At 34.6% G+C, this 27,865-nt stretch overlaps 4 protein-coding genes across 5 annotated transcripts; 2 read left to right on the top strand and 2 right to left on the bottom strand.

Annotated features, from left to right (window-relative positions):
* Positions 1-9: 9 nt before the first annotated feature.
* LOC121246950 (NAC domain-containing protein 53-like) lies at positions 10-21,016 on the top strand. Its single transcript, XM_041145276.1, has 8 exons — positions 10-15; positions 4,843-4,847; positions 18,150-18,423; positions 18,522-18,799; positions 18,930-19,109; positions 19,570-20,061; positions 20,152-20,269; positions 20,436-21,016. The coding sequence occupies exons 3-8, from the start codon at positions 18,258-18,260 to the stop codon at positions 20,843-20,845; spliced, it is 1,644 nt and encodes a 547-aa protein (XP_041001210.1). The 5' UTR covers positions 10-15; positions 4,843-4,847; positions 18,150-18,257; the 3' UTR covers positions 20,846-21,016.
* On the bottom strand, positions 2,671-6,461 carry LOC121246954 (ras-related protein RABC2a-like). 2 transcript variants are annotated; one of them, XM_041145280.1, is made up of 6 exons: positions 6,078-6,461; positions 5,181-5,249; positions 4,872-4,937; positions 4,313-4,434; positions 3,959-4,087; positions 2,671-3,103 (listed from the first exon to the last, which is right to left on the bottom strand). In XM_041145280.1, the coding sequence occupies exons 1-6, from the start codon at positions 6,106-6,108 to the stop codon at positions 2,993-2,995; spliced, it is 528 nt and encodes a 175-aa protein (XP_041001214.1). In that variant the 5' UTR covers positions 6,109-6,461; the 3' UTR covers positions 2,671-2,992. The 2 variants fall into 2 exon arrangements, with proteins under 2 accessions (XP_041001214.1, XP_041001213.1); XM_041145279.1 differs by having other exon boundaries at positions 6,088-6,414.
* On the top strand, positions 10,257-14,263 carry LOC121246951 (NAC domain containing protein 50-like). The gene is made up of 4 exons (XM_041145277.1): positions 10,257-10,573; positions 10,875-11,143; positions 11,564-11,959; positions 13,394-14,263. The coding sequence occupies exons 1-4, from the start codon at positions 10,378-10,380 to the stop codon at positions 13,994-13,996; spliced, it is 1,464 nt and encodes a 487-aa protein (XP_041001211.1). The 5' UTR covers positions 10,257-10,377; the 3' UTR covers positions 13,997-14,263.
* Positions 20,963-26,427, bottom strand: LOC121246953 (malate dehydrogenase [NADP], chloroplastic-like). Its single transcript, XM_041145278.1, has 14 exons — positions 25,636-26,427; positions 25,462-25,555; positions 25,066-25,152; positions 24,144-24,228; positions 23,868-24,049; positions 23,675-23,745; positions 23,476-23,566; positions 23,299-23,373; positions 23,108-23,209; positions 22,864-22,986; positions 22,329-22,397; positions 22,171-22,239; positions 21,872-21,925; positions 20,963-21,783 (listed from the first exon to the last, which is right to left on the bottom strand). The coding sequence occupies exons 1-14, from the start codon at positions 25,809-25,811 to the stop codon at positions 21,730-21,732; spliced, it is 1,332 nt and encodes a 443-aa protein (XP_041001212.1). The 5' UTR covers positions 25,812-26,427; the 3' UTR covers positions 20,963-21,729.
* Positions 26,428-27,865: the final 1,438 nt, after the last annotated feature.

Below are 27,865 nucleotides of genomic sequence, written 5' to 3'. Positions count from 1 at the left end.
GACCAAACCGAACCGGTTCATATATATATATATATATTATAATTTTTTATATTGTATATAATTTATGTATATAATCTATAATTATATAAAAAATATTTTATATTATAAATTAAATTACTAATTAATATAATATTAAATTTTAAAATCTTATATGACTATAGTCTATAATACAATTATAATATATATTATACTATACTACAATATATTATTACTATAGTAGTATACACTATAATATATAATATAGTATATTAAGATCGAAAAACCTGACTGAAATCGGTAAAACCGGAAGTACTGGTTTAGGAGGTAACAAGTGCAGAATCGATTCTTAAAAATACAAAATCGATATATATCAGTTCGATCCTAAATTTTGTTCAAAAGTGGACTAAATCAGACCGGTTATACCTCTAGTAAGGTCAGAACATAAATAGAATCAGATACATAATCAGGATTTCATGCCAAAAGTTTTTAGATGCTTCATCATGACAAAAAAAGTACAAAACAGATTCAGATAATTTCACATATAAAAAAAAGACTCAGAGCATCCTTACATAAATATGCACAAATATCAAATTTCATAATCGCTCTTTCATATATCAGAAAATTGAATGATAAAAGTTGCTCATGTCTACGTCTATCATGACAGAAAATATTTTATTCTTTTATACAAATTTCATGAGTAATGCAAAATACATAACTGATGCATTTTTTTTATTTTATAAAATCAACCTCAAAATATTAGTTTTATGTAAAGTCCGGTATAAGCATCCCACTTACCTTAACTTTTTAATTTCTTTAAATTTCTTCGTAACAATATCAAGCGAATTACAATTGTCACCTATAAATAAATACAAAATTTGGAATTAAGCAGACTTTATAAATTAAAAACCCTGAAATGCTTAAATATCCCATATATCTAAAACCTAAAATTCTCTTATCCTAAAGTATGGTCGCTCCAAAATATTTTGATTTTCACATAAATTCTCTAAACCATTACATGATTAAACTCTAATATATATGTGTGTGTATTTAACGTAAACCTATGATTACCCGAAACACTCGAACACATGAAATCTAATTCCACCTATTCCTAAGCCTACCACCTGCAGCACGTGTCTATATATATATATATATAAAATAAATAAATAAATAACTTATATATACCTCCAAGAGTATTTTCAATAATTCTTTTATTCCATTCTTCAAAATATATCATTAAAATTTATTTTTTCCATTTTACATACTAATTTTTATAATAAATTATGTATCAGCTTATCTATTTTTTCTTTATATCATTTAAATATTTATTTTATTTATTTTAAATATTTCTTCTAACTACCAATAAATTTGTAAATGAGAAAGAAAATAATTAAAAATATTTTAGAGTTGTATATTCTCTGCCTATAGAGGATTATTATAGCAAAATATAAAATGATGAAAATACAAAATCTTTTAAAAGGATCTTTTAATTAACTTTCTTTATATTTTAGAGAAAAATATATTTTACCAATGCTCTAACACTTGCACTCTTTGTATTTCATTATTTGCATATTCCAGCGTAATTACAAAATAATACATACTCACTATCCGGTCATACGTGGTGCCGAGAGAGAGAGAGAGAGAAAGAGCTCTTACGTAGAGAGGGAGTGTGTGTGTGGATAGAAGGTGAAGCTGAGAGAGAGAGTATTCCGACATAGGCAACCGAGAGGGATGGAGGTCGTGCACGGTGGTGCAACCATGGGCGGAGGGGCTGAGCATGGCGTCGGTGGTGGTGAAGCATCCAGTGTGAAGCAAGCTTCCACCGGTGTGGCGATGGAAGAATCACGGACGGCGTACGCGGGAGTGGTTCATGCTCTGTTTTTCTTTCTTAAAAACAGAGGCTTCCGTGTTGTGGGTGCAGGAATGCCGTGGGTGTGGAAGACGTGTGGCGGTGAAGGTTACTTTCGGTGGTTTTTGCTTGGCGTTGGCCGTGGTCCTCACTCGGCCCACCGGTGGTCTGGTGCAGCGGACTGGCTACGGTTAACGTTGGTTTCCAGTCGTGTGGTTACTGGCTGCAGTGCAGTGTTTGCTGCACTTGTCCTCCAGTTTTGGCTTCGTCTGAGAGAGGCCTCGGCAACCTGAGGTGGTGCCGAGCATGACTGCAGAGTCGAGGGAGATAGAGGGATGAGAGAAACGGGGGCATGTGGGAGAAAGTGAGGCTCGAAGAGAGGGAGTGACTGTGAGAGGGAAAACAAAACTGCAGGGAGTGGGGCGATGGGGTGGGTTTCGTGCATATGGCCCTTTGGGAGTCTGTTCGTGCAGGGAAGGAGGGAAAAATACAACAAAGAAAAAAGAAAAATGTAGGGTTTCAATGGGCTTGGGCTTGGGCTTAACTGTGGGCCTGGGTGTTACATCTTTGCTTCTTGTTCGTTTATGCAAATAAAATCATTCAAATCTCTTGCCAATAATAGTTTCAATTCATTTCTACCTGCAAATCTTTGATGCATATAGTTGCAGAATAAGAACTTATCCCATCATGCAACCATACTTTGTAAAGATAGATGATCAGTCAATCCCTGCCATATCTTTATCAATTTGTGCCTATTTATGTATGTGCCATGCCCTTCTTCGAAAAGAAAAACCATTTCTGTATTGAGCAGTTTCCATCATCTCAAACGTACTTGGAAACAGCGATTATTCACTACATGACCCATGTATTATTTCTTTTACCTGTTTACAATGAAACCAATGCCAAGCTAAGCCTAACAGCATCAAGTAGAAAAGATCAACACATCCACATATTTACATGAACTAAACAAGATGTCATTCACACTCACAAAAATTTATCATAACTACTATATATTTGAGAAAATGGCTTGGAAAAAAGCTTGTTCATCTGATGGTGAATGTGTCTGAGATTATGCAGGTTGTCCAATTGCCATTTCAACCGCTTCTTGAGGTCTTCGGTTTTGTTGTGGCGAGTTCTAGTTGTTGTATAATACCTGCATCATTTACATCAGGAGCAGCATCCACCACTACGAGGAGTTGGGTCTACCTGCTTCTGTTCTAAAATCTGTTTCTTCACTACTGTGGATCCATTTTCCAAAAAATTCGGAACCTCAAGTATCTGTAATCAACTAAACTGGTTTAAATACGTGCCATGAAACATGACTTACATTGTCTGGTGAATAGTACAAATATTTATAGCCAACAAAACAAATTGAAAAAAGATGATGAATAGATTCTGCTAATGCCATTGCAGCCGTAAAATCACATAATGTTTCATTGTTCATCTTCGTGAGCCTATTTCTTTTTAGATTAGAGAACAGGGCAACACAACCTCCGACCTCAGCAGAAACCAAGCTGACATCTTTAGTATAAAATGGCATGTTGTTAATGGCCAAATGCTTTTCTTAGCATCATGGGCCGGACCAGTTGTAATATTCACTTTGCTCAACTGCATCAGAGCAATGCCTGATGTTTAGAGGTCAAACCAGACTGATGGGACATTCAAGGCCCAAGACTTCCATGATCCAGCGGAGCATACTTATCTTGCCAACTTAACCAACTTACTCAAATAACTTAGGTGCATTTTTCTTCAGTAAGCATTAGAAGTCTTTCAGGTTGTAAGCAATCAAGTTCTAAGCTAGTATTTCTTTACAACTCTTGCACTGGGGAAGCAAGAACATATAATGGACCTAACTACTCTTTTTTCTTCCACTGAACAGCTTCATTCTACTATTATCATAATACATAGGCTGGCAGGTCTAAATGAACCACCATCAGTGAAACACCATCAATCAAAACAATTCAATTGAAGTACGCCTTAATCAATTTAAGCTGCAGTCAATTATCATCAGTCAAACAGTTTGCCCTCCAATAAAAATAAATGAAACTTGAGGACGAGTCTACCAGGTCAATGAGACACATTGCTGATATGAGATGACAGTTAAAAAATGCAAGCTTTGTTGAAATAGGATACCTTCAATGTAAGATCTTTAAAGCATTGGTGGACATTCTCTTTAGTTTTAGCACTACATTCAAGAAACAAACATTTATGTTCCTGAGCAAGAGCCAACCCCTCTTCTCTCGTTACAGCCCTCTCATTCTCCTGGAATATGTTTCACGCTATAAGAAAACAAGAAATCCCAACTGCTCGAACGCACATAACACCACATGGCAGGAAATTAAGGGAAAATGAAGCTTATATCTATTCTTGAATATAAAGATTATCATAAAAATAAAAAATAAAAATTGAATGGTAAATATATGGGTAACCACATATATAATTGTGTCTGTCTACCCCGAGAAAATATAGTGTGAACATACAACTCACCCTATCGACTTTATTCCCAAGAAGAATTTTGATACACTCATGATTAGTGGAGTAGAGCTGTACTTCCTTTGCCCATATATCCAGCAGGTTTGTGAAGGTTTCGCGCCGAGTCACATCATACACTAAAGTAAAAATAGATCAGACCAGTTAGACTTCCATTCATCAAAGTCAGAGCATGATACTGGATTCATGGAGTTTAGAAGGCTTAGAAGTTGATAAACACAAAGCAACATGCAAGTATGCTAGACAAATATACGTCTTAACTTCCAAATATAAGACGAAGATGACAGCAAAGACAAAAGGTATATTTTATACATATATATATATATATATATATATATATAAAGTCAATAAAACTGGACATGGCTCAAAGGGGAAAAAAGAACTGGGCATTGTATCTAAAGAAAAGGGGGCTAACGGTGTTAGGTAGCTATCCTAATAAGTAGAGAGAGTAATATGCTCACAATACAGTAATCTATTTAATCAAGTTTTCTTTAATTAATTATAAATATTAAACATCTTCAAGAGAGTAGATATCTATATAATTTCAGTGGCATACCAAGAATAATTCCATGAGCACCTCTGTAGTAAGAGCTCGTTACTGTTCCAAACCTTTCCTGCCCAGCTGCAAACGCAGCACATATTGTTAGCAAACCAATTGCATTTAACAGGCAAGATGAAAATAAAATCAAATATGGTATTTTCCATACACAGTAGAATAAGCAAATATTTAACAGCTGCTGGAACTGATTTTTTCCACATGCCACCATATAAAAAGGGAGCAAAGAGAGTGGTGATTTGTTCTTATCATCTATCACTAACAAATGCACAGTAAATCAAATTCAAGCGAAAAAAATTCAGCAGTTACCCGTGTCCCAAATTGTAAGCTTCAATCTTTTGCCACCAATAGTGAGCTGCTTTACCTTAAAATCCACACCTGGAAATAGTCAAGACGGTAATGAAAGTTCAATGGTACCACAAAAATGGACATTTATAGAATAGTTTATATCAAATGTAAAACCCTTCATTACTAAATATGTTTCTTCCTGGCCTTTCATGCCTATATCACCCTTGCATAAATGGTACTCGCTAAGGGAGCTTATTACCTCCCCTGATGACCTCATTGTGTTTCTGAAGTTTATATTGACGATTTTAACTCAAAACGTTTCTACACATAATGGATAACTGGGACTTAATAGTCGAATAAATTGAAACATATAGGATATTGATAATGAAAAGCTTAGTCAATTTTTCAACTTAAATTGGCAGCCACGAATCATAATTCAAAATGTGCAAACCTTACAGCACCCCTATGAATGCAGATTTATAGATGCCCAAGAGCCACTGTGCATAAACGAGAGCCAGGAGTCACGCAACCCAAATATTATTATTCCATTCCTGATTGAAAAAATCATCTTTTCTAAACCTTGCATTATTCAAGCCACCTAGCTACAACGCTAAATGGGTCTCCCAATTATAGTTGCAGAAAATTTACATGCTGAACCCAGAAAGCAAAAAAGAGCAACCATTACGCCCACAAAATCGTACACAAATCTTCTAAGTTCTAATGCTGTACTTTTTAAAGAAGCAAGAAATAAATTGCAACTTGGAAAGAAAAAACTTGCATATTTCCCTAAAGTTTAGAACCAGGTTTTTTGAAGTTGGAACCGGATATTGAATATCATACAGAACATGCAAGAATTGTTCGTGGAAATCTGGGAAAGGTGATATATACAGAGAGAAACAGAGAGAGAGACAGACAGACAAAGAGGTACCAACGGTGGGGGACAGATCATGAACAAAGTTGGAGATAAAACTGAGAAGAAGGCTGCTCTTGCCAACACCAGAATCACCGATCAACAGAATCTTGAATGAGTAATCATAACTGTTATTCCTTCCTTTTGAAGGAGAGCCCATCACTCTTTATACCACTCGAAAACTTTTTTTATTCTCTCTCTCTTCTCCTTTCTCAGTTCTCTGTAAATTGGTCAATCTCATTTCTCTTCTCTGTCTTCATCATTAACAAAGCGCTATGAGAGAGAGTGAGAGAGAGAGAGAGAGAGAGGGGCTCAGAACGAGAAACAACATGCGAAGTTTCGTGGGGTGCGGGTAGCGTACGTGTGAGATTTGTAGTTAAACAAACGAAATGGCAGTGTTCAGAACTCTTGAGTTTAGGACAAAGGTCATCCTATTCCTTTCCTTGAACGGGTTTTCGGATCATTCGATGCCTCCACGCGCCTTCCTGCGTGCCGAGAATTTTTTTGGCATTTATTACTTTGTCCTCTCGTGCGTTAAGTTCCCCGTCCCCACCGCTTCGATAGAATTTCTCCTACACTCACCAGCTGCTACGTTTAGGCCGCTAGTAACATTTTCTCTTCCTTTTCTTTTTCTCTTTTTTTTTTTTTTTTATTATTTTCAAAATATAAAACATAACATTTCAGTAGATTTGATTGAAGCCTCGTTTGTTTTCAGCGAAAAAATTTATGAAATTAACTCATTTTATAAAATTAAAAATATATTTAGATGTTAAATTGAATTGAATTAAATTAAGATATTAAAATATTATAAATATTATTTTTTAATATTATTATTATTTTAAAATTGAAAAAAGTTGAATTGTATATTATATTTTATATTAAAATTTAAAAAAATTGTAATGATAAGTTGATATGAATTGAGTTTGATTTAGTTTCCAAACGTTTAATTCTTTAAGAGATGATTATTCAACATACTTAAAATCTTATCTATAGATAATGTATGATTATTTCTCAACATCATCTCTCATTTAAAGGTCAGTATTTTTCTTGATCCTTGTAATGGGATAAATAGTATAGATTTTCATTCATTCTATGGCAGGCTCATACTATGAAGAAATTCATGAATTTAACTCATCTCATAAAACTAGTTCTCAAATAGATGATTGTTCATTCCTTATAAACATGCCCAAAACCTTGTCCAGAAATAACGTGAGATTATTCTTCAACATTCACAACACTTCTCAACTCATCTCATCTAATTATTACAATTTTATCAAAATTTCATACAAAATAAAATAAACAATTTAATTTTTTCAAATTTTAAAATAAAAATAATATTAAAAAATATATTCTAACAATATTTTATTCAAATTTTAATTTTAATATCAACTTATCTCATATGCAAAAATAAACCATGCTTGAAACGACAATATTTTAAAGATAAATAAATAATATTTTCCTGACACTAATAACCAGCTAACGAACCTCTATACCCAGCTTCCATTTTCCTTATAAAGTAGAAAATAAATTTCACAGTCAATGATTATTACTATGAACACATAGTTGTAATACTCAATCATCACCCTACCATTAATATTAGTGGCATTTGCATTATCCACTTATAGTGCATAATGCAAAAAAGTAATAGATTTTCCTTTTATCTTTTCCTCTGAATGCACAAACACTGTATTAAATGAGCAATGAACTAAAATCTTCAAATGTTTCAGTGGAGAATATGCATGGGCCGGTCCCTTCCAAGGAATCAAGCCAAAAACGGGTGTTCAGTGGACGCGCCCTGCAATATTGGCAATGAGCTAAGCTATGTTGGCAATTAAGCATGAATTCCACTATATATATATATATATATATATATATATATATATATATCAATGCCACGACTAAACAAGTGTTCACCATATATGCAGCCATGCATGTTCGCCTTACAGCTAGCTATCTGCATAATCTTGCTCATCATGGCAATTTCTCATTGTCACCCATTAATTAATGTCTCAATCCACCATGGCCGGAGTGCTAGTATTTCTAAAAAAGAAAAAGAAAAGGAATTAAAAAAACATATATCTTATAAGACTTATAAATTGCAGTTATCCAGCAAAAACAAAAGAAAATGTTCGGTTTACAGTAACAGAATTAACTCTTCAAAATCTCCATTAATTAATCTCCTCCCACAAAAAAAAAAAAAGACGTTTTAGCAAAAAAGAATTAATAAAACCCTCATTTGTCAAAAGCGTTTATCCGTTTTAAAGCTATATATTTATTAATTTAGATCCATATATAGTATTTAATAAATTATGCTGATTGGAAATTTTAAATTACGACTATGTTAAGATATTCTAAAATAAAACGTAATAAAAATTAAAACCGACTAGGCCCGTTTGAATGTTAAATTGAGTTAAGATAAATTAAATTCTTTATAGATAATAGTAAGTTGAGATGGTGGAGTAAGTTTTGTAAGGCCTACCTAAGATAAGTTTATATGTGTTTAAATATTAAGATAAATTTAAATGTATTTATGGAAAGTTAAAAAAAGTTATGAGTCTCGTGTGTAAAGATGTATTAAGTTAAAAAAGGTTACGAGTCTCATGTATAAAGAGGTTTTGAATTGAAATGAGTATAGTGATTTAAAAATTAGGTATTTAAATATTAAACTTAATTTCAAATTAAACTGAACAGAGTTATGTGAATCGAGACTAAGTTCCAAACGGGTCCTAACTAATTTAGGCACTCGAACACAGCCTCCACGGAGAAGCAGAACCAAGGCTCCAGCTTGACATTTAACGCGACCAGCCGACCACAGACACCTAGAAGTCGGGGGCAAGCTTTCGTCTTGTTTGATCATTTCTGTATCTTATTGCGTTCGCGATACGTATGCATACATGCTAATTAACTTGGAATTTGGAAATTTGCTAATCACCTGATCTTAGCCTTTATTCACGTAAAACGACAACGTCGACCAGTAAAGTAACAGTTTCGTCGTTTTATCTTTCATTATTTTATAAAATAATGTGACGTCATATTATTTTGTTATTCTAAAAAAACGATGCCGGTCGTGACCCCCCCGTACAGAAGGTCTGGTGCTTGAAGTACTGCAGATGGCGTGGAGGATTAATTAGTCAATGAAGTAAATGATAATTTGTTTTTTTTGGGGGTGGGGGGTGGTGGCGTCCCCACGAAAGATGACTTGCCTTAGAGGTCAAGAATCCGATGATAACGTATAGTTTAGTACTCTTTTCTTTGATATTGTTGGATCCCCACGTAAGTGCGTGCTGCTGCTGGCTGCTGCTACTGATACCCGGACCCGTCTGGTGCTTTTCAGGCTCATCAAGCAATCTGCTCTTATTGCTCAACCTTTTCCCCGGTCTTCTTTCCTTTTCTTTTCTGGAATGTGCCATGTCCACACGTTATCTAATGGAATATATTCTGATTTCAGACCGTAGGATGCTGCCTCTCTCTCGTTGGATCCATGCCACGATTATATTATGACATCCATGGTTCATTAACTTCATTTACTTTTTTTTTTTTTTTTTTTAGTTGAGAAAATAACGGTTATTTGCTAAGTTGGGTTGGAGGAGCTTCATTGTTCTCAAGGCATTTTTACTATTTCCTAATTGGTATTTACTATTTATATATAGCTGGATTCCATCCAATACAATAATTACAGCAAAGGTTTTTTTTTTTTTAAGACCATAATTCAGTGGTTCTAACCAACTGAGAGAATATATAACATTTATATAATTTAAATAACTAGTTTTTAGTACAATTTCATGCTGCTTTAAAAAAAAAAAAAAAACCTGCAGTTTGGAAATCACTGGCTTTTACATATTTACTAGGAATTATGTGAAATTTCATAGATCAATAATATATTAATTATCAAGTATTTTTTTCACACAAATATATAAATAACATAAAACCCATATCAATTTGGAATATTCAATTGAATAATCATAAAATTCATAACATTTTTAAAACTGTAATATTTATCAAATAACATGTTTGAATGATTATTTATAAGAAAAAAGGGCATAATTTATTATTGGGGTTGTTTTATATAGTTTTTGTATAATTAATAGGTTTATGGATGTTATATTATATACACGTTTTTTTTTTTTATCATAATGGAAGGTTTTTATTTTTATTTTTTATTTTTTTTAAATTGAAAAAACCGAAAAAGGAAAATAACATTGTGCCTTGTAATCGAAGGTACATCGTTTCTTCAGCCTTGCTCAAAGGCATCGTCCTCCCTCCCAACCCCGAAACCCTAGTCATCATTCCCTACCAGAAATCTCGACGATGGGCCGTGACACGCTGGCACTACCAGCAACACCCTCAACAGCGCCGACTGCGCTGGCACCGGGCTTCAGATTTCATCCGACAGACGAGGAGTTGGTCATATACTACCTGAAACGCAAGGTCGACGGCAAACCCTTCCGAATCAATGCCATATCCGAGGTCGATATCTACAAAAGCGAGCCTTGGGACCTAGCAGGTTAACCCCTCCACCCTCTCTCCCCTATTTTCCTTACAAATATACTCGCCAAAAGAATATACGCTTATAATAGTCATTTCTTTTTGAGGAAGCTATCTTATTGTTTTTGTAATTTGTTGTTTCTTTACGGGTTTTGCCTTCGCATGATTGTTGGCTCTGTTTTTATTCTTCTTGTCTCTGAGTTTTTTTATTTGGTGGTTTACTAGTGGTTGTTTTGTTAACTTCGATTTTGTTGTGATTGTTATATTTTTTTTCCACTTTTTGAAATGGGTTATTCTGTACTTCTTTCATGGGTGTTTAGATAAGTCGGGTTTGAAGACCAGGGATCAAGAGTGGTACTTTTTTAGTGCATTAGATAAGAAGTATGGCAATGGGGCGAGAATGAACAGGGCTACAAGCGAAGGTTACTGGAAGGCGACGGGGAAGGACCGTCTGGTCCATCACGGATCTAGGAAGGTCGGGCTGAAGAAAACTTTGGTTTTTCACAATGGGCGAGCTCCCGGTGGGATGAGGACCAATTGGGTAATGCATGAGTACAGGCTTGCTGATGAAGAACTGAAGAAAGCTCAGGTGAGGCCATGGCAAAATTGTGGTTAATGGTTTTATGTATATTTATGCCTTTGTTTAATTGTCGAGAAAAGTATATGAAATGTGAGTTTGGAACACTTGTGGATTATGACGTTTTGGTTTGACTGAATGAAAAAGCACAACATTTGAGATATCTAGGTGATGTTAGGGAATTGGAAGAGAGAATCAATGTGGAGTTCTCCAAGAAGTGAGAATCTCAATTTAAGTCAAAGTTGTTCGTTTCCTACACTTGCTCAGCATCCAGATAGGATTTTTGTTTTGTATTGTTTTTTCTTGATTTGCAAATTGGACTTGTATAGATACCATTATTGTGATCGCTGCGTCATCGTCGTCGTCATCATAACCATTATTACTATTTATGTTAACCGTCTTATGTTTTGGATTCTTGTTTGGGTGGAGAAGGATGCGTATGTGCTGTGTAGAGTTTTTCTTAAGAAAAATATAGGGCCACCAAATAGCCATCGATATGCACCTTTTATTGAAGAGGACTGGGATGATGGTACACCAGCTTTTCTTTCGGGGAAAGAAGCCAGAAATGAATTGGTAGCTGGCCACGATGCACGTGCTGAAGGGGATGACCACGATGCACGTGTGGAAGGGGATGACCATGATGCACGTGCTGAAGGGCATGACCACGATGCACGTGCTGAAGAGGCAAGCCATGATGCATGTGCTGAAAAAGCTGGCCATGGTGCATTTGTTGAAGGGAATGGCCATTGTGCATTTGTCGAGAATAATTATGATGAATGTGTTGAGAACTGTCAGGATTCATTTGTTGAAGGGAATAGCGTTGAACAGGTTTGTACTTTCCTGACTTTGATTCTCTTACTTAAATTTAGCAAGTATTTCATTGAGGTAATGTGTTATAGATGCTAAATCGTGCCATGTTCTAATTTCGAAGATATGAAGTGATAACAACAAGTAATATACTGACAATTTTTTTTTATAAGCAAGCAATATACAGACATTCAAACAGGCGGGTGGAGTGTGCACCAAAATTTTGATTGAATTGCATTGGATAAGGAAAAAAATAGATTTGATTGAAAACCTTCCCCATTTGCATATACCCATTTGTGTATATATGGATATTATATTGTTACTTAGGTTTCTTACTATATTGGTTATATTTCTTACTAGATTTTATTTTATTTTTTCAATGGGGGACGCAAGAAGATTTTATTTCTTTTTCTCTTGCTGCTATCTATCCTAAAGGTCTTGTTTTAAATTTTGAAACATAATTGTGAGTTTGGAGCCCATGCCATTTAGTCATGCACTCTATGATTATTTGAGAATGGAGCACTTTTGAGTTGAAGGTTCAATGAGTGTCAGGGAATAGACTATCCTTTGGTGCCATGGAGGAGGTTAATGTTCTTTGGTTCTGTGAGAAGAATGAATTTTTATACAATTCTTGACGCGGCATTTTATTCCACTCTATATGATACTTTTTTTTTTTAATAAGTAAATATGACACTTATTAAAAATAATGATATGTTTGGTATAGGGAATAGACCCCTGGAATGGTATAGTTATTCCTAGCTATTTCATAGTTAGATTAAATTTTTATGATAATGAATAGTTATTCCATGGGAATAGCTATGCCTCAAAATGAGGACATGCCTAATCCTTTAAAAATAAGAGGAATAGCTATTATTGAGGTATGGGAATAGAAAATTTTAAAAAAGCCCTGGAATGATATGGTTATCCCTAGCTATTTCGTAGTTCAATTAAATTTTTATGATAATGAATAGTTATTCCATGAGAATAGCTTTGCCTCAAAATGAGGATATACCTCTTCCTTTAAAAATAAGAGGAATAGCTATTATTGAGGTATGGGAATAGAAAATTGTAAACCTGTTGGACCACCCCTGGAACGGTTATTCATCTACGATTTAATAATTAATCAACAATGGTTGAAACTGCAGGATGTCTTGATTTTGTCTACATGTGAAGTTACTTTTTCGAGACGTACTTTTGTACCTAATTTGTCTATCTCACCATAGTATTGTTTTGCTCTGTTCATATAGTGTATGTGTACCATTTGCACACGCACGTCGCGCACACACATCTGCAAAAAAGAAAAAAAAGCACTCGAATATATAATATTTACATATGTATATATACATTCGATATCTTTTGATGCCTTAGGCCATGTATTGTGTAGCTCCTATACTTGGTATTTTCAAGTCTCATTACAGCCAAAAATTACTTTCCAATGCTAGTTGATTGTTTCAGGATACTCAGTCCATTAATGAGGCTCCTCTTAGGGCTAATGAAGTCCCAAGGGACTCTCAAAATGCTTTGGTCGTCTGCAAGTGTGAGAAAACTGATGATTGTCGTTTGCCCTACATGGATAATCAAAGACCCTTCCCCCTGATCAAATATAAAAGAAGGCGTCATTACGAACTGAATTCTAACCATTCAAATCCTTCAGAGACATCACCTAGGATGAGTCAGGATCATGGTTCCTCTACAACCACCACCGCAGCAACAACATTGATGACAACAACAAGCACCACCACCACCACCACAGCAACTACAAGAAATTTTCTTTCTGCACTGGTGGAATATTCACTGTTAGAATCTTTTGAACCCAAAGATAGTCTTTCAGTTTCTCCTGAATTTGATCCTGCTAGTCTCGATTCATCCGTGCCTCCTAGCTGCTTGAAATTTATACAAGATTTGCAAAATGAGATTCATAAAATTTCAGTAGAGAGGGAGACATTGAAGTTTGAAATGATGAGTGCCCAAACCATGATTAACATTCTTCAATCTCGAATCGATCTTCTGAACAAGGAAAATGAAGATTTGAGGAAGAGTAACCGGGATGTCAAGTGAACGGCGGTAGTGCGCGTGTAATATCATCTCTTGTTATGTTGTATGAATCTTCAGCTTCCAATGTGGCCTTGTACCCCAAGTGAGTTGATGTGAGATTATGTAATCTTTTCCAGCGCAAGTTTTGAACTTCGTTGTAAGAAAATCGAACTGAGTCTCTGTGAAACAGTTGAAATGCTTTTCCCTATTAAGTACTCGATCCTACAGCTGAGGTTCACTGAATAAAACTGGATCATGGGCCAACTTTTCCCTTGATCGCTTGGCGTGATATATAAATCTCAGGTCATGTGAAATTTTGACAATCTGGTTTTGTTACATTATTACATATTAAAGTCGCACAGGTCTTGTTATGAACTGAGTGAGTATATGACCTGAAATATTGAACTTCTCATCTTTTCAGCCTTCTTAAGGCCACCCTCAGGACCAGCTACATAGACAACGGTAAAACACAAACAGCTGGTTTACTTCACTGTAGTCTTAACCAGTTAAGGGCATCAAAATTTGAAGACAATAGTGCTTTCCAGGTAAGTCTGTAAGATGGAGAAGCTGTTCTGGCATGATCTGTTCTGGTGTACTGGTTTTTGGCTGATCTGTTTTGGTGTATGCGACTTCGCTCTCTCTCTCTCTCTCTCTCTCTCTTCTTTTTTCTTTTTTGTGGTTCTTGCCATTTCCTTTTATAAACTGTTTTTTCTTTTTGGATTTTAAATTTAAAGAATAAAGATGATTACTTAAAGGAAAGTTCAAGATGAAAGACTTCTTATGCAATTTATTTTAGAATATTTGAGAATTTTCTTGAAATGTATTGTTTATTGAGTTTTGAGAAATGAGAGATAAACTAGATAATTTTTTTTTTTTAAAAAAATTAAGTTTTGTACTGGTTTTTGCAAAAATGGACAAATAGAGTTGAAATGCCTACCATGACTAATTATTTTGGTTGTCTACTAGTAGTTTTAACTATAAATTTAGCTCTATTGATTAATTTGAACAATATATTTTTTGAAAGTAGTTTTTTTATTAGTATTTGGAAAGTTATTTTGGTTTTTGTATTTAGATAATAATTAAATAAAAAGTTTAAATAATGTATTTTGTTTAGATTAAAAGAAGTAGAGTTTGACATCTTCAAATTTAATGAAAACTTTTGAAAAAAACTTGGCCTTAATGAGTTGGTGAAGGCCTTTTGTGTGTGTTTAATTATTAATAGACATGCATGGTAATTGATTTTTTAAGAAAAAAAATTAATGAAGAAAAATTTTATTTGTAAACCTATATTTTAAGGGAAATACTTTTCCCACATAAGGATGGTGGCCACCGATTGGATTTTTTTATTTTTTATTTTTTTTTACTTAATTGTTAAGTAAGGATTTTTAAATAAATTTTTTATTTTTATTTTTTCTTAAAAATATTTAATGAATTTAAAAAAATGTTTGAAAAGAAAAATAAATTTTCTTCTCCTATTCGGTGGTTGTTTCAATGGCCTCCCTCTATGGGAGTAGCACCGTCCATATTTTAACTAGGGATGACAAATCGTGTCTTTAGATTATATTTGTATCATGTCAAATCATGAACATTTGATTATATAGGTCAATCCAAATCTAATCCATTTAAACTAAACGTATCAAACTTTCAAACTCTAACTTAACTTATTTAGATAACGGGTTGTGTAATTCATTTTGACCTATTTAATAATTAATTAGAAATATGTTAACGTGATGTGACTCGTTTAAACTTGTTTGTTTTATGTAAATAAGTTGAACTAAAATGCATAACTCATTTGACCTGATTAACATAATTTTACATTAAAATTGAAATCTATATTTATTAATAACCACAATATCTTAACAAATATATATCAATATTTTTTAAATTTTAATATATAATAAAATTAATATTACAAACCATAAAATAACAAATATGAGCGCAGGTCTAAAATTACAATCTTAACAATAAAAACAATAAAAACATAAGCATATTGAAAAATATCAATATTACAACTTAACAATAATAAGACTTGAATAATTCTACTTATCATCCTCACACATCACACACCACACACCACACCTATTTTAATTTTTTTTTTCATTTTTCCTAAAATAAGCATGTGGTGTATGAATAATAAGTAGAACAACTCAATTAGTTTAACACGAATAAAATAAAATAAAAAATAATTTAAAAACATGTAAAGTGTGTAGTGTGGGATGATGAGTAGCATCCCTCTTAATTTTGAAATAAATTATAAACGAGTCAAAACGAGTTGATTTCGTGTTAAAAACACGTTGACCCATTTATAAATTATGTCTTAACGGGTAACTTAACCCATTTTGATCCGAACCCGTTAACATTAAAGTCAGACTACTAATTTTGTGTTATGTTTGTATTGGATTCACGGATCATGTCACATATTAGCACCTCTAATTTTAACTTCTCAATTATGTGAAGTCTGTGCCATATTAATTAATAAATAAAGTTGTGATTTGTTTTATATTTAATTGGAATCCCACAATAAGTTATATATTAATGCACCAAACTTGCAAGTAACGTAACTCCCTGAAGTATGCAACTCAAATCCATTAGATTAGAAAGGAAATCATTTTGAAACTGAGAACCGGAGAAACAATTTTTAAAAATGTTAGTATGCTGCTTCCCATTAATTTTGATAGTTCATGTATTTAAATTATTTATTGTATTTTTTAAAAAAGTGATTTTTAGTGTATTGATATATATTTTTTATTTTTAAAAATATTTAAAAATGTTAAAAATATATAAAAAATAAAAAGGAAGATTTGTGCCGGCGGGTACCACGCTGGCACTGACCAACAATTTTTGCGTTGCGGCTCCCGCTGAGTTATTTTGTGTTTTTTTTTTTTGGTTCTGTTTTACATGGATTTTTTTAACATTTTTAAAAAATAAAAAAATCATAACATCATAAAATAAAATAAAATAAATAATCTTCCCGTTAAGATTTTTTTTTTTTTACTTTGTAAATAAAGAATTGTTTATTAATAATATTATGATTTTTTTTACTTTTTATAAATATTTAAAAGTGTTAAAAAAAAGCTATGTAAAGAATTGAAAAAAAACACACAAAAAATATTCTAGCGGGAGCTCCTACAGCGGTGGCTATTATCCAAAAGGAAAATATTACTATGCTCACTTTTTTTGATATCTTTATTTGACTGTTGATTAGTTTTTTTTTATTTAATAATTAAAGAAATGATTTAAAATATATTTATGTATTTTTTTATTTTTTAAATATATTTAAATATATTAAAAAAATATAAAAAAAAAAATATTTTAGGTTGAACGGTATACTCAGAGGTCAAGTTAGAACGGTACATAGCCGCACCCTATGCAAAAATGAATGGGATAAAGGTCCGTTTTCCAAACTCCAGCATCCTCACGTGCGAGCTAACGACCAACGACCCAATTAAGAGCATTCTCGAATCCTCGATTGATCAAATGTATTTTTAAATTTTAATTAATATTACATAAATTTATATTTATCTATTTTATTTAAATTTAATTCTCATATTAAATTATTTATTTATTTTCTATATAATAATAAAATATTATTATTTTAATAATTAATTAATTAATTTTATTTTTATCACATTTTGTAGACTTGTAGTTCTACCAATTCAATGTAAATCATAATTATATTCTAATTAAATTAATATTAAAAAAATATTATTAAATGTTAACAATAATTATATTCTAATTAAATTAATATTAAAAAAAGTATTATTAAATGTGAATGATAATTATATTCTAAATGTTAAATATTAATTATATTCTAATTAATTTAATTTATTTGCTTGGAGTGAGAAATTAATATTTTAATATTTGATAAAGTAATTATAGTTAGTTATATTTAGTGAAGTATTGTAACTGAAATCTAAATTGTTTTAAATTTAACCATTCTAATATGGTATCTTTTTTATACAAATAATCTAAATTTTAAGTATCTCTCAATTTTAATCAAGCTAATGATCTAATTTTTAACCATCTTTTAATTTTAGTCAAGTTAACGAGATGCTCTAAAAGACACTCGGCAGTTGGCACCTCAATCGGACTTTCATTTCATTTTAATGACGTCACTGACGAAGCACCTTTACTATTCCAGCCTTCCCTCCCCCCGCGCTCATTGCTTGTACCTAACCCCCTCTCTACTCTTGCTAGGAAGACTTGCCTCTCTCTCTCTCTCTCTCTCTCTCTCCATAGAAACCCTAACCGTAACTCCGACGTCGATCACTGCGATTCGAACTTTATGGGCCGTGACACCGAAACCTCACTTGCCCCCGGCTTCCGATTCCACCCCACCGACGAAGAACTCGTCCGTTACTACCTCAAGCGCAAAGTCTCTTCCAAGCCTTTCCGCTTCGACCCTATCTCCGTCGTCGACATCTACAAATCCGAGCCCTGGGATCTTCCAAGTAACTCCTCTCTCTTTCTCTCGCTTTATATATTGCTTTTATTTATTTTTTTTCATTTTTTTTTTTTGTTTGTTTTGGGGATGGGGTGGACCTTTTAGGCAAGTCAAAGCTGAAAAGCAGGGATTTGGAGTGGTATTTCTTCAGTGCACTGGACAGGAAGTATGGAAGTAGTTTGAGGACCAATCGGGCCACAGAGAGGGGTTATTGGAAGACCACGGGGAAGGACCGGCCGGTCCACCAAAACTCGCGCACCGTGGGGATGAAGAAGACTCTCGTTTATCACAGCGGCCGTGCCCCCCATGGCGCTCGTTCCAATTGGGTCATGCACGAGTATCGCCTCGTCGACGAGGAATTGGAGAAAGCCGGAATCGCAATAGTAAGTGTGTGATAGAACTGTAATTTTTCCTTTTTTATTTTATTTTATTCGTTGTTTTGAGATTCTTGTTGATTGAGGGGATTGGAATTGAAGTTTTTTTTTTTTTTTTTTTCTTTGGGGTTGGGGGCAGGATACGTTTGTGCTGTGTAGGGTTTTTCAGAAGAGTGGGACGGGGCCAAAGAATGGTGAGCAGTATGGGGCGCCGTTTATTGAGGAGGAATGGGATGATGATGTGGCGACTTTCATGCCCGATGGAGATGCCGCAGTTGACAAAGTGGTAGTTGGTGATGGTGCAACTGACCTTGATCAGGTTTTTGATTTGTCCTTTTCTTATTTCTTTTAAGAGAAATTTGTTGCCCTTGGACGAAGGCATTTTGTGAGTTGGAGACAATCTTCAACAACACCGTCTTCAGCCTATTAGCTAAAACCTTGGAGAATTTTTTAAACACTGCCAATCAAATAGTTCTTGATCTCCATTGCCCCAGCTTTGTTGGGAATGAAGATTATAAAAGTAGAATATTTCGTAGGATCTCAAACTTAATGTCAGATATATCTTTAATGTTAGTATATCAACTATCACATTGGTCTTAGGTTTTTCAAATGTTCTTATTAGTTGTGAGGATCAGTCGGGTGCTCTCCACTATTGCTTAGGATGTCTTGTACCGAGTCATGCTTAGTGTACCTCTTCCCTGCCTGCCATATGTATTTTTTTTTTTTGTTAATTCAGATATTTGAATTCTTAAAATTTTAAGCATGCTTCATTTTTCCAGGATCTTGAGATTAGCATTCCATCCGAAAAAACTCCCTGTCCTTTGAACTTTTATTATGGGGAGACAAGCAACTATGATGACCATTGTGGGGATTTCATTGAAGTTGATCAAAAGCCTATCATAGTTCGTAGTGAAACTTTTGAGCCACGTCATGACCAGCAGGTGGCTGATATGCCAGAGCAATATGAGATGGACATAAAACCAATCAATGATGACTATTTTGTTGAATTAAACAATAGCATGAATCCACTGGAAGTCAATTACTCCCTCAACAAACCCTACTTGGATGACATTGATAATCCTCTGTTGGGTGATGGATTATTCCTTGAATCTAATGATCTTTTAGATCCTGCTGAGTCTGATCCTGCAGGTTTTGACATGCTGGATGAGTACCTGACATTCCTTAATTCAGATGATGACGTAGTTTTTGATCCATCTGAAATTGTGGGGAGTGAGAAGCTGGTGTCTGATCAAGCACCCCTCACACAGAAGGTAAATTCATACTTCTGAAATACAATGACTATCACTTGTGCTTTGGGATTTTGCATTGTAGCTTTTAATGAACTTAATGCTTCATAACAGCATGAGAATGGAGGAACTGACCTAGTGTACCCAGGAAGTATACATCTGTCAGAGGCACAGGGGAGCAATGATGCATCCTCTTCAACGCAGAAGCCAGAGGCCACTATATATGAGTCAGGTAGGATTTGAAGTATCAAATCTCCCCTGGTAACTTACTTTTTTGGTATCCCATGCCATTTGTATATAAATATGTGATCCCTTGAGGGTTGTATTCACTTCGGTCTAGTTTTTCCCCTCGTCTTTTGCTCTTGGGCTTATTCTTGTTTGGGTGATTTATGGTGCAGACATTAAGAATCCATTCATCAAACGGGCCACTGACACGATGGACAGCATCACTGCTCCTCCCGCCTTTGCCCCAGAGTTCCCTGCAAAAGATGCAGCTCTTCACTTCCATTCTGCTGCACAATCTTCCAGCTCCGTTCATGTCACTGCTGGTATGATCAGAATAAGAAACATGACTTCAACTGGAAATGGGACAGACTGGTTGCTTGGCAAGAATGTTGACATCAACCTCATAATGCCCTACTCGCTCCTGCAAGGTGACATTAATTCTGCTTCTTTGGTGGCAATGACCGACTTACATGCTGGCAAGACATCATCCGTAGTCTTACGGAGCTGGTTCTTCTTGATGTTGTTTTGGGTCGTGATTCTTTCTGTGAGCTTCAAAATTGCAAGCTACATTTGCATCAAGTAACGCTGCAAGATTATGTTGAGCATTTTTTTGACCACGCTTTTGAGAAAGAAAGGTTGCGATAGAGGAGTCTTAACAATGTAAAATGTTATTAGTCGCTTTTGTATATGCATTTTAATCAGTCACAAAAGCTTGGCGCTAACAGTGCATACGCTGAAGTATTGAACCTCTCAATCTTGTTTTTGCCTTCTTAATTTTACTTTTTAGCACCAACTGCGACAACAAAGGCGAACTTGAACAACTGTTTACAACAATGACAATCAGTGGAGGGGTCTCAGAGCAACATTGGGAGAAGCTTTATAAATTTATTGGTGTATTGTTACGGAATTTTTATTGATTGCAACTTGCATTGCCGTCTAGATCGTTTCTCTCTATAGAGGGCTTCCAAGTAGTGCTACATGTATTTATATTTTTTTCCTTTCAATTTTACTTACAAAACTTATTTTGTTAGCTTTTTTTTTTTTTTTTTTTTAATTCAAATTTCATGAGTTTCAGTATATTTCTAACTGACATGTGGAGAAGTAAGTTTTTTTTAAGTATATTTAGCATTTTTCATATAAATATATATGTGTGTGTATGTGTATATATATATCCATGATACAACAAGCCAGATCGGCTTCAGATCGGAGAGCAAAGAATACGCATCGACCAAAAAAAAAAAAAACTCCAATTTATGCTAGTTCTGACATCAAAAGGCGACTTCGAAAGTCAACAAAGGGCTCAACATACCGAATCTCTATTACAACCTGCCCAACTATATTTTGTTCCATACTTAATTTTAGATAAATAATGGCATAATCTTAAATTCTGTATATATTTTCATACGGCTCACTGTGGTAGCTTCGTCTGAAATCGTATTCCTCAGATATAAAGCAGTTGGATAAGCGTTACATCTCCCCAGGAAGCATGGTGTCCTCAGGTATATCACAGAAAGCGATGCCCTGCGATATAATAAAGTCAGAGCGTATGAAGAAAAGATGACATGTACCTTAACACAAGGAGGCAATGGCGAGAAATGAGAATATCTACCTCCCCTATAAGGTGGGCCACGCATCTCTTCTCAGCTAGCAGTTCTGCTTCTGTCTGCAAAATAATTGTTACAAAAATGATTAAAAATAAAACAAAGGATTTTGTAGATATGAAGATCCTAATGCTAACTGGCCATGACTTGTAGATGACAGTTCAGTACACGAATGTGGACTCTTTTCATCCGAGTAAGATTCAGTTCGATGCATCCTTAACCTCTTCATTAGGTGATTATTTCTTCCATCATTCCTCGGTGTATTATTATGATATTGACATAATAATATCATATGAGGATAGCTTACCTTGGTTATTCGCTCGAGAAGGTAATCATCAAATATTACATTGTTGACAAATTCATAATCACCATCTCCCTGTAGAATGGGAAGCATAACTTATAATGGTAAAGTCAATTAAACAGTATTTTTTAAGAAAAAGAGAAGGAATTCTGATCTAAACTTACTTTTGATCTGCATGGCATACTGAAAACAATATCCTCTGCTATTCCATAAGGATTTCCGTTGGTGTAAACCTACAATGGAATTGTAACAATGAGACTGGAGACTAAAGCCATATTATTTAATTGGTAAGTCAAGAAGCATGACTCTGATAGTTCTTTATCGTATTGTAGTACTGATAATTAGTGCGGGTAGGAATTTTCAGTAAAAGTGACGTTCAACTTGCAGTTTCACTTCAAAAAACAACTGTCTCTGATAATAAACATTTTAGTGCCACCATATAATAAACATGAGAGTCTTTGTTTGGAAAAATTGTGAAAAAAGGAAAAAAAATAAATAAAATGGAAAAACTGAGATGAACTGCATTTTTTCCCCAAAAGAATCTTCTGTTGGTTCATCTTATATGAGTGGAGTTGCTGGATACCTGGGCCTGGAAATATGATTTTGGTAGGGAATTTCTGATTTGATTCTCAAAAAAACCAGACAGCATAAACAAAGCATATATTTGTATGCCTGCAAGTTACAAGAAAGTGAACTCACTCCAGATGAAAACCAATCACCCTCAGGAGTGGGAGTAACTAAAGATCGTATTGCATCGGCAATTGACACGGCAGTTGATGCAGCTGAAGATCTTCCCCATTTTTTAATCAACACACCGCCTCTCTGCAAATCAAAATTTACTTTTTAGCACCTGAAGCTGAAACTCAAATAGGTCAATAGTGGACTTTGCAAATTCTTTAAACTAAGTTCACGTCTTAATCTATTATTGTTCTGCAAAGCTTACCTTCTGGACCTTTTCTGTAAACTCCACCTCTAACCACTTGCGAAGCTTGATAACTTCTATGACCGGCATGCCATTGATTCTAGCATTTAAAAAGTCCGGAACCTGATAAAGTTACATAAAGAGTTTCTTTAGGAGACGAGTGGGGGAATATTTTTTTCATCCACACTCTTACAACAGAACCTCTTAATGACCTGAGTGGTAGAGTGGTTTCCCCAGATGGTCACATTTGACACTTTATCATAGAAGACACCTGCCTTGAGGGCCAGCTGCATAAATAATGGCCATTATTCAGAACAAAAATTCCCTTTGGCCATGATAATCAAATATGTTTGTAATTGATGCCTGTGATATTCATGAGCTAATTTTACCTGACATTTTGCTCTATTCTCATCTAACCGGATCAAAGCATGAAAGTTTTTTGCTGGTATTTTTGGAGCATTTTTCAAACAGATTAATGCACTGCATAGAATAGGAAACACAATGCAGTTACAGGCACGATATGAAACTCTTAACTGCAATATTAAACTCAAAACTGTATGTCAAGGACCAAAAAATAAATCCTCTTACTTAGTGTTACAGGGGTTGCCCACAACTATCACTTTGACATTACGGGATGCAACAGCATTGAGAGCCCTTCCCTATGAAGTTAAAATTAAAAAAAAAAAAAAAGATATAAGAGCAAACTTTACAAGCCTTTTGAAAAAACTAAAACTAAAAAAAAAAAAAAAACTAGCAGGAGATGTTATTTTTGCAGTCATACCTGCTCTGCAAATATCTGGCCATTTATGTCTAGCAAATCGGCTCGTTCCATACCAGGCCCTCGAGGCTTTGCTCCTATTAAAAGGGCCCATTCTACATCTTGAAACATATCATATGGATTAATGCCTATACTTACCTCCCTCAATAAAGGAAACAAGGAATCCTCCAATTCCATAGCAACACCTACATGAATCAACATGGAGATCCATAGTTATCATTGAGTTATTTTTCTAGAAGTCTTCTTACTTACTAGAGTATATTGACTTAAGAAACAAACCTTCAAGAGCATGGAACGACCTTTCAGACCCCAATAATTTCAAAGCAATAGGTTGATCAGGACCAAAAACCTCACCAGATGCAAGCTGGAAAAATAAAGTCAGATTCCATGTCCGAAGCAAACAACTTTCATTTTTTCATAAAAACTTCAAGTTGTTTTTCAAAAGCAACTTTCTTTTGTTCCAGTTTTTTCCAATTCTTTCCCTCTACTAAGCATTTCGTTTGGACTCTGTTTTAGTGCTTCAAATGCTGTGGAAAATGGGAATGTAGATTCAATTTCTGTGAATTTTCAAAAGGAGCCAATAAGATTTTAAAAGAGAGCTTAATAATACATTGGACTGTCAGTGGTTGGCAAATGAGCTCAATGCATCACAACTTTTTCAGTAATTTATCCAAATGAGTAAGGCATATTCCCTTGATGTAATACATATATGTTTAACAACATTTTTTTTTTTATAATGGGTTTATTTATTATATAAAAAGTCAACAAGTGGGGGCGAATTTTACCTCCCTCAATCTCTAGATTCAAAAGACTTCCTAACTTTGAACTCATTGGCTCAAACTGTGGGCTTAATAGAAAAAACCCACAACAACCTTTCAAGAACAGAAGGAAATGATTCTTAAGAGTTGGATTTAAGAATGTTAAGATATAAAATATTAATAAAATTTACTTCTTCTCATCATCTTAAACTTTTGGGACAAGTGATATAACATTATATCACAGCAGAGACTCTGAGTTCGAACCATAACTCTATACTTCACCATATTTAATTAAATATTCTACGTGTTGGACCCACTTATTAATGGGAGTTTGGCCCACATGTATGGGGTACTGTTAAGACTTAAAATAACTAATAAAATCTATTTCTTTACATCGGTTTAAACTTTTGAGACAAGTAGTGATTTAACGAAGAAATTCTTACTTTGAAAAGCAGATGGTTAGATATCATCCCAGCTGCTCCTGAGACTGCAACATTAATCAATTTCTTCCAGGTTTTTGTCTCTTCTTCCTGAGACCATATGATAGTAGATTTGTTAGGTGTAAGATAATATGGACTTAAAAAGGCGAAAACGGAGAACTTAAAAACAGAGTCAACTGAATCTTTCAGAAAAAGAAAAGGAAGAAAATTACTACCTTATATCAACAACAAACGATTACACATATTGACAAACAACGTCAATGCACTTATAGTAGACAATGGAGCTCAACATAAAAATTCAATTCTCAACATAACTTAATTCGAAACTTTAGATTCAAATTCAAGATAACTCATTGTGTTAGCATAAAAAAGACGAACACTTTTTGGACAAAAACTTACAGCCTTGAGATCATACGTGAGGCAGAACACGCCAAAGCATTCGGACTTGTTCTTGGGGTCCTCAGCTTGCTCTATGACCGGAGCTTTAACTTCACTGAGAATTATAAAAAACCATATGATTATTAAGAAGCTATTGTTGTGGGACAGAACTAGTGGGGTCGAAAAAAAGCTTACGTTGTTGCAACAGAGCAAGAGATTGTGGCGCTTCGTATTTGAGGGAACGGTCGAAAAGCGCAGCGACGGTAATTGACGAGGCGAGTAGATTTGAATGAGACTTGGGATGAATGCAAGTGGGTTTTGGTGAATGAATGTGATAGCTCTGCCACCGCCATGGCAGCAGAGACGGACATTACAGTGAGAGAAAAAGTTTTAGAGAGAGATAGAGAGAGTACTCCAGTTCAGAGAGAGAATATCTCTTTAACAAGAGAAAGAGAAGGTCTTTATTGAGTATGGGGATTATGGAGGCCGGAGCGAAAGGTGAGGGGGAGACGAGAATGAAGAGGGTAAGCACTCGGGAATTAATGTTTGAAGAGATGGTAGTATAAGGCCATGCAGACGCACCTGTCAAAAAAGGTGAGCTTGGAAATCTCTTTGTTGTTATTGTTAAGCTTTTGGTAGGCTGGAATTACAGTTGTGGGGACTTTCATGTCTGGGTGGCTCTCGTTTTTCAACATGTTGTACCCTCTGAAATTATCTGAAACCAAACCTCTTAGGAGAAGAACATGGGTTGGGGCATGACTCTGGTGCCAATTGTTTTGGTGACCAGAGTTTGGAAAAACTTAACAATTTAAGAGGTTTGACACAAATTCAACACAAATATTCCTTTTACTTTTCATGGATTATTTTATAGATTTTGAAACTTGGATGATTGGTTATAAACAAAAAATCCTCCAACTTCTTTTCCGAGTTCCCCAACAAAACTGGTTGCTGCAATCCCAAGATTCTGCCATATCCGCTGGGCAAGAACTTCTGTTTCTCAGCTGTCCGTCAAGCCGCCTATCAGCAGCTGTTGCGGGATTTGAGGTTCCTATTAGAATCGGATGCTCATCTGTCATTTTATCACGTGCGTTGTTTTTTAACATTACATTCACAAGGAGTTTAACTAATAAAAAGAAGAAGAAGAAGAAGATACGTTTAAACAACCCAAGATTCGGGGGCCCATAAAATTATAAAGGACAGTGCTAGCGGGCCTACCGCTGGCGGCCTGCTAGTCTATTTTTTTTCTTTTATTTTTTTAACAAATTTTTAATATTTTTAATCATTAAAAAAATAAAAAAAAATACACAATTTCATTAATATTTACTTTCTTAACTATTAATTTAAAAAAAAATTAAAATAATTGAGTCGTAACTTTGAGAAACTCCACTAGTGTTTTCTAATTATAAAATCACTTTCAAGTGGGGCTCCTTTATGTATTTAACCCGCTAATTAAGATGGTGGTAAACGGTTTAAACGATATTATAATTTCCATAGACGCCAAAATTAAGGATTAAAATTTCTGGAATTATTTTGTTGAATATAGTTCTGTTTGAACTAATTTTGCAGCCAAGCAGAAAGGAAACTCCTTTTTTTCTTTAGAAGAAGAATTTTATAGATTAAAAACCTTCACTTATAGCAGTAGAAACCGTGTTTCTTGGCAATGACAAAATGTTTAAGTACGACTACATTCTATCTATGGACTATCTATACATTAGCAACCTCATTTGAGCCGAATAACTGGTATAGTACCCAACTTGTTTATTCTCGACGTGCCAATTAAAACTCGTGGTAAAACAGAATTTCTTGAGAAAACACCATCGTAGCCACTTGCCCCTTGTTTTGTCAAAAAATCAGCCGCTTGGTTGATGACTCGTAAAATATGTTTGAGGAGGATAACTCTTCCTTCATTAGCCTCGTTCTTGATTAGATCCCAATGTTCCCAAACTCACCAGGATACCTCTTCCTTCTTCTACCACCACGCCAAGATTAGCATGGAGTTAAATTTCAACTTCAATGTCAAGACTCCGGCGGCTGGAAGAAGAGAACTGAAGGTTAGAAGGGATGGAAGTGTGTAGAAGTGTCTAAGTTCGTGAAGTGAAAGTAAACCACCAAGTGTTGAAGTGGAAACAAAGTCGTGTTGTGTGTGAAGTAATGAAACAGTGTGTAGAGACCAAGCCTATAAGATGGGATGATATGCAGCGTTTTGAGAAGTCACCGTGGGTCTGGGCCAATAATTGTAATACTCATCGTTTGGGAATTAAAGACTCCAAATGGTACATTTTGGGGGGTTAGTGGGTTAGTATATATCAGTTAGACACAACGTTTGGTGATGGAAATCCAAACAGTTTTAGTGAGTTTGTCATTTTTTTCGAGTCAAGTCTGGTCATCTTAGCAAATAGTAAAGTTAGTTACATGTCTTCTTAAA

Source organism: Juglans microcarpa x Juglans regia, chromosome 1S (assembly GCF_004785595.1).
Source record: "Juglans microcarpa x Juglans regia isolate MS1-56 chromosome 1S, Jm3101_v1.0, whole genome shotgun sequence".
Classification (NCBI taxonomy): Eukaryota; Viridiplantae; Streptophyta; class Magnoliopsida; order Fagales; family Juglandaceae; genus Juglans; species Juglans microcarpa x Juglans regia.
Note: the sequence above shows the minus strand (reverse complement) of the source record. Positions and strands in the feature narration are given on the sequence as shown.

Excerpts from the sequence above, each read along its gene's own strand:
- LOC121246954 (XM_041145279.1), bottom strand. The coding sequence starts at position 6,229 with ATGGGCTCTCCTTCAAAAGGAAGGAATAACAGTTATGATTACTCATTC. Across the intron at positions 4,938-5,180 it reads GCTTACAATTTGGGACACGG|CTGGGCAGGAAAGGTTTGGA; the intron begins GTAACTGCTGAA and ends CTGCGTTTGCAG. Across the intron at positions 4,088-4,312 it reads TTGGGAATAAAGTCGATAGG|GAGAATGAGAGGGCTGTAAC; the intron begins GTGAGTTGTATG and ends AACATATTCCAG.
- LOC121246951 (XM_041145277.1), top strand. The coding sequence starts at position 10,378 with ATGGGCCGTGACACGCTGGCACTACCAGCAACACCCTCAACAGCGCCG. Across the intron at positions 11,144-11,563 it reads AAGAACTGAAGAAAGCTCAG|GATGCGTATGTGCTGTGTAG; the intron begins GTGAGGCCATGG and ends TGGGTGGAGAAG. Across the intron at positions 11,960-13,393 it reads AAGGGAATAGCGTTGAACAG|GATACTCAGTCCATTAATGA; the intron begins GTTTGTACTTTC and ends TGATTGTTTCAG.
- LOC121246950 (XM_041145276.1), top strand. The coding sequence starts at position 18,258 with ATGGGCCGTGACACCGAAACCTCACTTGCCCCCGGCTTCCGATTCCAC. Across the intron at positions 19,110-19,569 it reads GTGCAACTGACCTTGATCAG|GATCTTGAGATTAGCATTCC; the intron begins GTTTTTGATTTG and ends TCATTTTTCCAG. Across the intron at positions 20,062-20,151 it reads AAGCACCCCTCACACAGAAG|CATGAGAATGGAGGAACTGA; the intron begins GTAAATTCATAC and ends GCTTCATAACAG.
- LOC121246953 (XM_041145278.1), bottom strand. The coding sequence starts at position 25,811 with ATGTCCGTCTCTGCTGCCATGGCGGTGGCAGAGCTATCACATTCATTC. Across the intron at positions 24,050-24,143 it reads GTCGTTCCATGCTCTTGAAG|GTGTTGCTATGGAATTGGAG; the intron begins GTTTGTTTCTTA and ends TGATTCATGTAG. Across the intron at positions 23,567-23,674 it reads GGCAACCCCTGTAACACTAA|TGCATTAATCTGTTTGAAAA; the intron begins GTAAGAGGATTT and ends TATTCTATGCAG.